Genomic DNA, 12034 nt, shown 5'->3' with positions numbered 1-12034 from the left:
AGGCCTGAGCCCCAGTCCCTGGCCAGGCAGATCCTGTCCCTCCCTCCTTGCTCAGGGCTCTTCCCGGGATGGGCACTGGCATGTGGGGATGTGCAATGGCAAGGGCAGGAGCATGGGGCAGCCCCTGCCAGGCTGCTGAGCAGGGACAAGGAGGCAATGAGGCCCCAGGCCTGCAAGGGTCACTTGTCTCCTGCTCCTGCCTCAGGCCCAGGCCCAGCAGCCATGGCCAAAGTGCTGCCCATGTTGTCTCTGGCAGGGCTGTCTTGCAGCCGCTGCCCATCCCTGTGCCCTGTGCAGCCCAGGCTGTGCTACGGTGTCCCTGCCTTGCACCTCTGTCCCTGCAGGCTGTTGGCATCCCCTGGCTGCTCCACCTGGCTGGGCCCTTCCTTTGCTGACAGCTCTACCTCCTGCCTGCCTCTGCCTGTCCACACAAAGCCTGGGGCTGACCCAGGCTCCTTCTGGGGGATGTTCTGCACCATAGCCCTGCCCTAGGAGGGAAATTCCTTTCTCTTTGTGTCCAGTCTGGGCCTCCCCAGCTGCATTTGTGGTATAGTCTCTCTATCTGGCCATTTCCCACTATGGAGAAAAAGCTCCACCATTTCTGAATCCCACTTTTAGGCCCTGCCAGGCCACTCCTGTTCTGCTCTCAGCCTCTTCACAACTCAGACCAGGCACATCAGCCTCCATGTATGGGTTATGTTCACTAGGCCTGTAAAACCCAGCCTAGGAGATCTTTGAGCCCTCCCTACGGTGTTTTCAGATGAAAACATTCTGCTCATAGTCTAAGAGTAAATCACAAGTGCCCAAGGCCAGGCTGACGTGTCTGTCAATGGCAGGTTTTTTCTGGGAGCAATTCTGGGATAGATGGAATTTTGTCAGCCAAATTCCAGTTTCTGCAATGGCCCCTGGACAAGGCCACTTTTTTTCCATAGGAAGGAAGGCACAGAGCCCTGTTGCTTTTGAGGTAGATGAGATGTGATCACCAGAGGCAAAGGCCAGCCAGAGCTGGCAGGTTTTTTTCTGGGTACCTTTCCCTTGCCTACAGGAAATTTTTAGGTGGGAGTACAAATGTTGTCCATGGGTGTCTGAAAAGAGAGACAGTTCTTTCCATAGGAAGGAAAGCATGGAGCCTCAGTGATGCAGGAGATTATAAGAGGCAGCCCTCAACATTCCAAGATCAGCTGGACCTGTTAGGTGGCCCCTGGGCGGCCAAACCAGCCAGACCTGTTCCATGTCCCCTTGGTTCCACAAGGCCCTGCAGTGTCACAATGTTCTCCTTGCTTCTGCAGTGTCACAATGGCCCCGTGCTTCCATGAGGTCTGGCAGTGTCACAGTGGCCCTTTGGTTCCATGGGGTCCCACAGTATCACAATGATCTCCATGATTCCATGAGGCCTTGCAATTCCACAGTGCTCTCCATGGATCCACAGTGCCCTGCAGGATCACAATGGCCCTTTGGTTCCATGAATTCCCACAGTGGCACAATGGTCTCCACAGGAAGGAAGTAACTGAGTCCCAGTGTTGGAGGGGCAGATGAGAGGCAGTCACCAAAGGCCAGCCAGTCTTGACTGTGTTGGCAGATTTTTTCTGGGTGTAATCCCCAGATATACAGAATTTTAGAGGTAGGATCCCATCTTTGGACATGGACAACTGGACAAGAAGGATGATTCTTTTCCAGAGGAAAGAAATAATGGAACACTATTGTTTTAGGGGCAGAAGCAGAGGCTATCTGAGCCACAGGCCAGACACACCTGTTTGTCCTGGCAGCTTTTGTCCCAGAGGAACCCTTGTATATACAGAATTTTGTGGGGCTGAATCTCAGTTTTGAGCATGGACACCATGACAAGAATGACAGTTCCTTTCCATTGGAAGGAAAGCAGCAAGCTCCAGTGTTTCCAAAGCAGGTGAGAGGCAGCCCCCAAGAGGCCAAGGGTAGCCAGACCTGTCTGTCCTGGCAGCTTTCACATGGGAACAATCCTTGGATGGACGGAGTTTTGGAGGTGGAGTCCCAGTTTCGACCATGGGCACCTGGTTGAAATGGATGGTTTTTCTATAGGAAAAAAAAGCATGAACTCCAAGTGTTTTGGAAGAAGATGAAAGGTGGTCAACATAGGCCAAGCCAGCCAGACCTTTCTCTCTTGGCACCTTTCATCTCGGGGAAATCCTGGTATGTAGGGAATTTTGGAGGTGGAATCTCAGTTTTGGCTGTGGGCACCTGGACAGGAAGAAGACTTCTTTTCATTAGGATGGAAAGCACAGAACCCCAGTGTTTCAAAGGCAGATGAGAGCCAGCTCTTCAGAAACCAAGGCCAGCCAGACCTGTCTCTCCTGGGAGCTTTTGTCTGGGAGAAATCCCTGGATATAGGGAATTCTGGAGGTGGTTTCCCAACTTTGACCATGGGTGCCTGGATATGAAAGGTGATTTTTTTCCCATAAGAAAGAAAAGCACATGGTCCCAGTGTCTCAAAGGCAGATGAGAGGTGGCCCCTGGGTGGCCAAGCCAGCCAGATCTGTCCTGGCAGATTTCATCTGGGAACAATCTTCGCATATATGGAAATCTGGAGGAGGAATCCTGATTTTGGCCATGGACACCTGGAGGAGAAGTACAGTTGTTTCCACAGGAAGGAGAGCCAGAGCCCCAGTGCTCCAGGAGCTGATGAGCAGCAGCCCTCGACATGCCAGGGTCAGCTGGACCTGTCAGGTGGCCCTCAGGTGTCCCAGCCAGCCAGGCCTTGATGCCTTGAGAGGCTGCCTAGAACAGAGGCTGGACAGGTTACAGGAATAAAGTAGGGATTTATTAAAAGGCCTTAAAGGATACACCTGGGGCAGTACAAGAGCCCAGCTGAGGGAACACCCAAGATGGACAATGGGTTACACATTTTCACACTTTTATAAGTTTTGGTCCATTTCCATATTGGGGTTAATTGCCTAATTACAGCTTCAGGTTATGAAATCCCATCCTCCCAGTCTGCTGTCCTTAATTCGCTGTTTGCACTTTTTGGGCCTGAAGCTGCCGCAGTGTCCTTGGCTCTCCTAGGTTTCTAGGTCTCCTACTCCAGTTATGGAGAAATGTTTCAAAGAGCTTCTTAAAAATATACACTCCTATTTTAAAGGGTGTGTTTTATTACTGCTGTCTTTAGAGCAGAGGTGATTGCAGCATTCTGTGATTGATATTGACCCAGGGTCTCTCCTCAGCAGCTCTGGCCTGCTCAACAGAAGCTGTGCCTTGAGCTCTGACCCCGTGTGGACAACCTTGCTCCACATTGCCCAGCCCCATCCTGTCTGTCCTCACTCCCCTGGGACCTGCTGTGCTTGGAGAGCTGGCTGCACTCAGCCTAAGAGGGGTTTTCACTTTTTGTATTTTTTTAAGCAATCTGAAACTCCTGAGTTTCCCCACTGCAAACAGACACACTCCTTAAGTGTGTGCCAAAACCAATCTGCCAGCAATAACATTCCCCTTACCCAAGGCAGAACTGTGCAGGAAATGCTTTAGACCTTTGAACTCCATGGTTCCATGAGGCCTTGCTCTGTGGCAATGGACTTTTGGTTCCATGAGGTTCTGTACTCAACAGTGGTATCCTTAGTTCCAAGTGTCATCATGGCCCTTTGGTTCCACAGGGCCCCGCTGTGTCACAATGGGGTCCATGATTCCATGATTAATGCAAAATTTTTGCATAAACAAAGAGCAACACCATGGTCTCCTTGGATCCGCATTGTCGCAACGAACAATGTGTTCCATGAGATCCCAAACTGTCACAATGGATATTTGGCTCCATGTGGCACCTCTGTGTCACAAAGGACCCTTGGTTCCATCAAGCCCCACAGTGTCACAGAGGTTTCCTTGGTTCCATCTGCCCCAAAATGTCACAGGGTTTTCCCTCTTCCTGCAGCAATCAGCAGCAAACCCCACTGCCAGGGTCAAAAGCCTGGCAAGAAGGAGCAAGGAGGAACTTTTGGAGTGATGGATTTTGCCTTCCCAGGTCTCAGTGGGATGGGGCTCCATGGATACCTCTGTGTCACAGAGGACCCTTAGTTCCATCAAGCCCCACAGTGTCACAGAGGTTTCCTTGGTTCCATCTACCCCAAAATGTCACATGGTTTTCCCTCTTTCTGCAGCAACCAGCAGCAAACCCCAGTGCCAGGGTCAAAAGTCTGGCAAGAAGGAGCAAGGAGGAACTTTTGGAGTGATGGATTTTGCCTTCCCAGGTCTCAGTGGGATGGGGCCCTGCTGTCCTGGAGATGGATGAACACCAGCCTGCCCATGGCAGGGGGTGAGAGACAACAGCCTCTGTCCAGGAACTGCAACAGCAGAGAGGTCAGGAGACGGCTGGGTTTAAAAGACTCTCACCAGCACAGGAAACATCAACCTAGGATATTTTCTTGAAAGCTGATATTTTAGAGCATTCTTTTATACAGGCATGGACCACCAAATACCAAGTTAAACAGTTTTGGCTTTCTCTGGGCCCTGAGACCAGATGGAATCTTTTCAGCAGTCTGTGCTGTTCCATTCTATTATAAATTATCAAATCGATAGCCAAACTTATAAGAAGATTTAGCAAAGATTTTTTAATTTGTCTGTGAGACCGAAGTTTGGTCCTCGAAACCACCTCAGCCAAGGGTCAGCATCGAGCCCGGGATCAGCACTGTGTGAACACACATCTGACCTCTGAATGTCAGAGTCTCCCCCTGTTCATGAATGATGCTTCGCGCAGCAAGCTCTTATACAGTTTATTCTTCCCAAGGCAGAGATGACCGAATGTTCTTTGTGTCTCTTCACATGCAGAACTGTGACTTTACATGTGCAGAGGTAGATAAAGACTCAGTCCAGGTGCCTCGATGTTGTCAGTTGACTCCGGGGGAAGTCAGCATTCACATGCATCAGGGTGACGCTGTCAATTATCTTGGTAGATGTAATCATCAAGGTGATAATCACTCTTAGGTGGACCCGGAGACCCAGGGAAGCCAGCGATTATTGGCCTAGAAACTTCTATTCTTACGTTAAAGTTAAAACCCCAATGTTTATCTCAATGAACATCCAGGAACTAGATATGAATAAGACACTGCTCCTGGCCAGGATGGTCAAAAGACAGTGTGGATTTTACCATATTTTATACATTAATAGCAAGAATTATCTCTATCATATATTACAATCCCTCCCCATTTATATCACCAATTTAATTCATGCTCTCAAATTGCTAAATTTTTCATTTTCTACTTCTACCTGCCACTATTGATGATCTTTCACAAACAGTGCTCCTTTACACTATTCTGTACTCCCCTTGGGGAACACCCTGATATCCCATATTATTCACATTTGCTTTTGCTTGTTTCTGGAACTTTGCCAATGCTTCAGCAGCATTGCTGGCATACTTCCTTTCTCCCAATCACATGATTTTAGATGTGTTGCCTCTGGAAGCTCCCTCCGGATCCACAGGAATTATTGTTATCTGCATTCCCTGGACCATGGAGTGGATCAGTCTAAAAAAGCATGGAATTAGACAAGGCAGGAATAGGATTCCAGCTACTGAACAGAGCACAAAAAAAATCACTTTGTTCCACCAGGCCCCATCAAACAATTTGTCCCACCATGAAGATTGTAAAATTGAGTTCCATTTTTGAACTGGGACATGGGCCACCTTTTTTATCTCGGCTGCCAAACCTCTTATGGTTTCCCCATAAATCATCAATTTCAATACAACATTCTGATTTGTTGAATTTTCCACACATTCCCCCTTCTTCGGCCAGCAAATAGTCTAAAGCTATTAGATTCTGGTACACAAATGCCCGTACCTGGGTGTGCTGCTGACTAAGTAAATCCAGGGCCTCAGAGGTGTGATTCAAAACAATTTCCGCCACTGTCTGCAACTGAATCAGCTGGTTCAGTAGATAAATCAGAGTCCTATACCCGTAACTTCCATCCTGGGCCCACGTGGCCAGTCCATAATAATCAATTATTCTTGCCGCTGGCCACTCTTCCTTCCCCCAGGTTTGCCTACCGCTTATCACTGGTATCATCTTTTTCAGGCTTTTTCTCTCCCTTCTCAAGGTCTTGTATAATGGAGCCCCCAACAGACTACTCTTTGTTCGAGGGAGAGTGAAGAACACTGGCCAGATCATGCCTAAAGTGCATGATCCCTTCCACCTTGGGGGTAACTCATCGTATGCCTTCTTTCCACAGATCCAATAAATTCCATCCGGGGCTTTCCATGTAATGTTTATTCTCCCTGAGTCTCCACAGTATTCCCTCATGTCCTCCAAGGATTGGAAAGGGTTGGGTCTTGGATTTTTGACCCAACACAGTCCTATTCTTTTGTTCCATTCACAATTTGTCTCATTCTTCCGACTCCAGTACCCCGAAGGGGGTTCTGGCTGCCAGACCTTGCTTTTTGTGTTTGAGTTCACCGTCAGGATAGACACACACGGGGTGCATCCCACCATTTCGGTGTACTCCTTTCCTTCTCGACTGATGCAGATGGTTCCAATCACCCTCTGGTCCAAAATCCATCCCTCAGGTCTCTGTGCCAATTTTGAGACCCTTGGATTGTCCCATTTCAAAAGCTGTTCTGGAGCCAAACCTCCCCCTTTCCAAGGCCATTTTTCTGCTGACTTCAGCCCCCCACAAATCCAACAATTTGACAATCCTAGTTTGGTTGCAATCTCTTGCAGCAGGTCAATGAACAGGTTCCTGTCTGGGGAAGGTATTTCCCCATCAGCATATTGTTTCTCCAGCATTTCATATTGTTCTCCCAGTGTTTTCAGTCTTTCCTGTTCAACTCTTTTTCTCCTCATTTCTGACTCCCTTCGCTTCAGTTCCTGAGTTATTCATTCTCCCCTCATGATCCTCACCATCTTTGTTTTTTGTGAAGCAGACAACCCAGTCATATTGCAAGCACACCCTATCATCATTTGCCTGTGCCAAATCCAATATGAGTGGGTTTGTTCAAGGTAAATTTGCTATCAAACTTGACATTTCATGCTATCCAATACATTTTCCCAATCATCGTGCATATCCCCAGCCATTGTCGTAACACAATGGATTCACCTGGTGATACGCGACAAAGATCGATTCTTTCTTTCCCCCAACGCACATGGTCCGGTTACATTGGTTGCAAATGGGGATTGACATAGTTTCTATATTTCATTCCCATATCTGATGTTTGTGCTCATCTGACTGCCCGTTCCTTAGCCCTGCCTCGGGATTGATACACCAAATCCCTGTTTCAAATTCACACAATTTGACCCTTGTGCCATTCTTCCAACAGTACCTGTCAGGTTCCCTGAGACAATCTACCAGGGCTTGGCATGCTGAGGGTTTCTTGTTCCCTTTACAGCTGGGACCACCTGAGTGCAATTTCCACACTCATCTGCAGAGCTCTCATTTCCGCCTCATATCAGGACCTCAGTGTGCAGACTCTGCGTCTCGCACACGACTAGGCTCAGGCCAATCAGGATTCCCACCAGGCGTACTCCTCTGCCTTTGCCTCCACCCCCTGGGGTGCTACCAGCTGCGAGGAAGACCATCTTTGCGGCAGCAGGAGTATTTTTCAGGGAACACATTCTCTGACCTAGCCGCATACCTCCTTTTAAAGGCGCCTCACCATGAAACCTTGACAGCATCTGAGCTACATGGTACCTTGATTGATTTCCAGCACTCCACATCCAGAACCTCTGCCTTTGATCTAAGCTTTCCACGCACCCTGTTCTGAAAAATCTGAAACCACTCCTGTAAATCTAATTCAATGATTCCTAGACTTATGGCTAGGGTTAGGATTCGGTCAGTCAGCTCAATCTCCTTCTTCAGTGCACAACCCCTTTGGCCTCTGTCCCCTTCTACAGTGTACTACAAACACCTCCTGACAATATTCACACTTGAAATGTACAAACGGATAGCATACACAGTCAGACAGTATACAACCTATCCACTCGCCGTCGGTCATTTACAATGATGTTGGAGTTTGAGTTTCAAGTCGCCTGGGGAAGAAGTGACCCTCCACTCGGGCGCTTCTTCCTGGTGTTTGACTTTCTTCACCCTAGACAGGTGTGTCCAGCCTTTCTCCGCCATCCAAATGGCCATGTCTGTTGTCAGAAGCACAAGAAAAGGACCTTCCCAGTGAGGAGAGAGGGGTACAGCTTTCCACACTTTCACAAGCACTCTGTCATCCGGTTGAATTTTGTGGATCGCAAATCCCAGAGGAGCACTCTGAGATACTATCCCTTGTTTTCTCAGTTCCTGTAAGTTTCTGTTTGTCACAACCAAATACAGTTGAATCTGGCTGTCATCAAGTCTGGGATGTCCCACTGGCATCCCATGCTTATATGGCATTCCATATAGCATCTCGCAGGGTGAGAGCCCCGTCTCTGAATGAGGCATTTTCCTGATATTAAGCAAGGGTAAAGGTAGGCATTTTGGCCAGGACATCCGAGTTTCTAAAATTAATTTAGACAACCGCGCTTCCAAAATCTGATTCATCCTTTCCACTTGTCCTGAGCTGTGGGGATGCCACGGAGTGTGGTATTCCTGCCGAATGCCTAGCGCCTCTGCCATCTTCTTAATAATTTTTGATGTAAAATGTGTGCCTTGGTCCTAATCAATGTAATTCACCACCTCATATCAGGGCACAATTTCCTCCAGCAATTTCCTGTCTGAGCCATTGCCTGTGGACTGGGGAATGCTTCCACCCAATGGGTCAATTTGTCCATGATCACAAGTACAAATTTGAACCTCCTCACTTTGGGCAATTCAGTGAAATCGACTTGAATCCTTTCAAATGGTCGGTATGCAATGGGGCGACTCCCCAGGATGGCCTTAGTCTTGTTAATTTCTGGTAAATCAGGCATCCTTGTACCTCTTGTTTGGCCAATTCGTATATTCCCCTGCACCCGAAAAATATCAAAAATTGTTCTGCCAGGGTCTCTGCCCCCCAGTGTGTTCGCTGGTGCAGTTTCCTCAAAATCCTTCTGGTAAAACCTTTAGAGACTAGTTCTCTCCCATCTCATAAATTCCACTTTTCTTCCTCCAGTTTTCCCCCAATCTTCTCATAACTTTCAATCTTCTTTTGGGAGGGTTGAGGAGGGTTGTCTGGGATCTCAATCCCTTCCATCTCCAGGGTACTTACTGTCATCAGTGCTGCAGTCTTGGCTTCCTGGTCTGCCAGATTGCTTCCTCTGTTCGAAACTGCATCCCTGCCTGGTGTCCCTTCCCTTGGACAAATGAAATTTCCTCCGGCCCCCTTATTGCTTCCAAAATTTGCCGGATCAGTTCTCCATGCATCAGTCCCTTGCCCCGTGTGTTGATCAACCCACTTTCTTCCTAGATTTTCCCAAAGGTGTGAATCACCCCAGAGGCATACCTGAGTCTGTAAAAACTGTTCCCTTCTTCCCCTTCAGTCCTTTCAAGGCTCTCAGAACTGCATACAGTTCGCAAGCCTGCCGACCAACTGGCACTCAGGGGACCCGCTTCAATCACTTTTCCCATTTGTCCATCCATGACTGCGTATCCTGATCTCCTTTTCCCATCAACCACCCTGCTTGATCCATCCACAAACCATTTTTCTCCTTCATCTAGCTCTTCTTCTTCTAAATCCTATCTGATCTTTGTTTGTAATTCAACCACCTCCACGCAACCATGAACAAGCTCCTCTGAAGCTTCCCCAAACAAAAACTCCGCAGGGTTCTGCGCGGTCATTGTCCTCAATTCCAAATCCTGTGAGTGAATCAAAACGGCCTCATACTTCAACAACCTTGCATCAGTGAGCCATTTATCTGCCTTCTGCTATAGTATGCCCTGCACATTATGTGGTGCAAATACCAATGGTGCACCAAAGGTTACCTTCTTAGCTTCCTCTACCAGCAATGTTGCGGTGACAATCGCCTGCAAGCAGGTGGGCCAGCCTCTGCTGACCGGGTCCAAAAGTCTAGACAAGTAACCTACTGGTTTCCTGACCCCTGCCCAGTCCTGTGTCAGAACCCCATGTGCTGTGTGACTGCTCATGTCCACAAACAACTGAAAGGGTGCTCTGGTCTCTCAGTTTCAATGTGGATTGGTTCTATGTCCAACCTCCCAGCTTCCCCTTGGACATACCAAACCTTCGGATCGATTTTCTCCTCATCCTGGACAGTGAGTTTATATATCCTCAGCCTGAGCCAGGAATTCTCCACTGCCAAGCTGATTTCTAGGGCTACCATCATGTCTCGCTCCAGCAAATTAAAATCCGTATCCCGTATTAATATTATGTTTCCTGTATGTTTTTTGTTCTCCGTTTCTATTTCTACATTTTTTATGATCGGGACCCCAAAGGGTTCCCCTTTTGCCCTGATTATCATCATGGAATCGTCGCTCAGGGAGCACCCCTGCAACAGCTGCTGCACAGCTGTCTGTTCCATCCCTGAGTCTACATAAACCACATCTCCTGCCTGTGGGGTCCTACTTTTAATTTTATCAAGGGCTCCCTCGGTGTTCCAGACCCCAAACTGAAAAGCCCTTGACACCCCTACTCTTCTTGAAATATTGCCTGGTCCTTGGCTTTGTTGGGACAATTCCTTCGGATGTGTGCCTTTTGCTTGCAGTAATAGCACTTGTAATCTCTCTTCTGATCGTTCAATCCTTTTCCTTGGGAAGAGCTCTGTGTCTTCGCCAGCGCCTTCTTCACCGTGTCTCTGCCCTGCTCCTGTTTTTGTGCTTCCCTTACTGCAGCTACCAATATCTTAGCTTGAATCTTCTGTTTCTCTTCGTCTCATCTCATTTAGACTTTTTGGGCTTCCCGAAGCAGTTCCTGCAACCCCTTGTCCTGCCAACCATCTACCTTTTCTAGCTTTTTCAGAATGTCTTCCCAGGATTTTGCCACAAACTGAGTTTTTAGCAAAAGGGCCCGATTGGAGAATCGGGATCAGTCCCCGAATACATTCTCAAACACTTGCGGAGCCTCTCCAACCATTCCATGGGAGTTTCATCTTTCCCCTGGCACTCCCTGAGTACCTTGCTCATGTTCTGTCCCTTGGGTACCGCTTCCCTGATACCCTGAATTATCATATTTCTCAAATTTATCATTTTCTGCCTCTCCTCCTCCATCTGGGCATTCCAGGATGGTTTCTGGTTTGGCCATCTCTCATCCCCGCTTTCCCCATTGGGGTTTCTCTTTTCCCAATCTTTGATCGTGGCTTGTCTGATGATGTCCCTCTCCTAAATGTTGAACAGCAATCTCAGGATCGATTGGAGATCCTCATAGGTGTGGGTGCTTGTCGCAGACATTTTTCACAGAAATCCTTTCTTTCAGATTTCTGTATCTTCTGGGAAGCAAAAGGGCCCCAGAAGAGAATGTAAACAATTGTTATCAGCTGCTGTGAAAGGCAATAGGATGCACCTGTGATTGGTTCATGTTCCCATGTTTATGATTAAGGGCCAATCACAGGAGCAAGTTGGGGACAGAGTCCCTGGACACAACTTTGTTATAGATTCTTTCTTTCTTCCTATTCTTAGCTTAGCAGCTCTGAAACTTCTCTCTTTATTCTATTTAGTATAGTTATAATGTATTATATATCATATATCAATAAATCCAGCCTTCTGATCAAGAAACAAAATTCTCGTCTTTCTCTCACCACCCCAGCGACCCACTCAGGACGCTGTAATAGGTGCTGGTCCCTAGAAATTCATCTAGCCTTTCCACCACCCCCAAAGGATCATCCATTAATTTTCCAATCTCTTTCTTGAACACTCTCACGTCTCTGGTATCAATTGGTGCGTGTACGAAGCCGATCACTCCAGGAGCCGTCGGCACCTCCTGTAAAGGGAAGAAGCCAGGCTTCTCTTCCTCATCCCCACTGTCTCTCATGGTTGCCCTCCTCATTCACCGCCTTGTTTGATGGGTCAGGGGAGAGCTGGTTTTGTGGATGGTTATCTGTTTTTCTTCAGTTTTGGGAAGGGTTGGCGGCAGTGGTTGCTCACATGGGAGCGGAGGTGCCGCTGCTTGTTCACGTGGAGGGGAGGCGCCTCAGCCTGCTCCAGTGGGAGCCGAGACCTGACCCAGTGGGATCACTGC

The 12034-nt window shown here is 48.1% G+C and overlaps 1 protein-coding gene across 1 annotated transcript in view; it reads right to left on the bottom strand.

The window, feature by feature from the left end:
• The window catches only part of LOC128948218 (serine/threonine-protein kinase pim-1-like), a 53516-nt gene extending 41689 nt beyond the window's left edge, over positions 1-11827 (bottom strand). Inside the window, 1 exon segment of the mRNA XM_054292831.1 lies at positions 11595-11827. Within this exon segment, the coding sequence (XP_054148806.1) occupies positions 11595-11827 (233 nt within the window).
• Positions 11828-12034: the final 207 nt, after the last annotated feature.

The sequence above is a fragment of the Melozone crissalis genome, unplaced genomic scaffold, assembly GCF_028551555.1.
Source record: "Melozone crissalis strain CALT ecotype California unplaced genomic scaffold, PUWL_Pcris_2 ptg000115l_1, whole genome shotgun sequence".
NCBI classification, from domain to species: Eukaryota; Metazoa; Chordata; class Aves; order Passeriformes; family Passerellidae; genus Melozone; species Melozone crissalis.
This window is presented reverse-complemented; position numbering and strand designations above follow the sequence as displayed.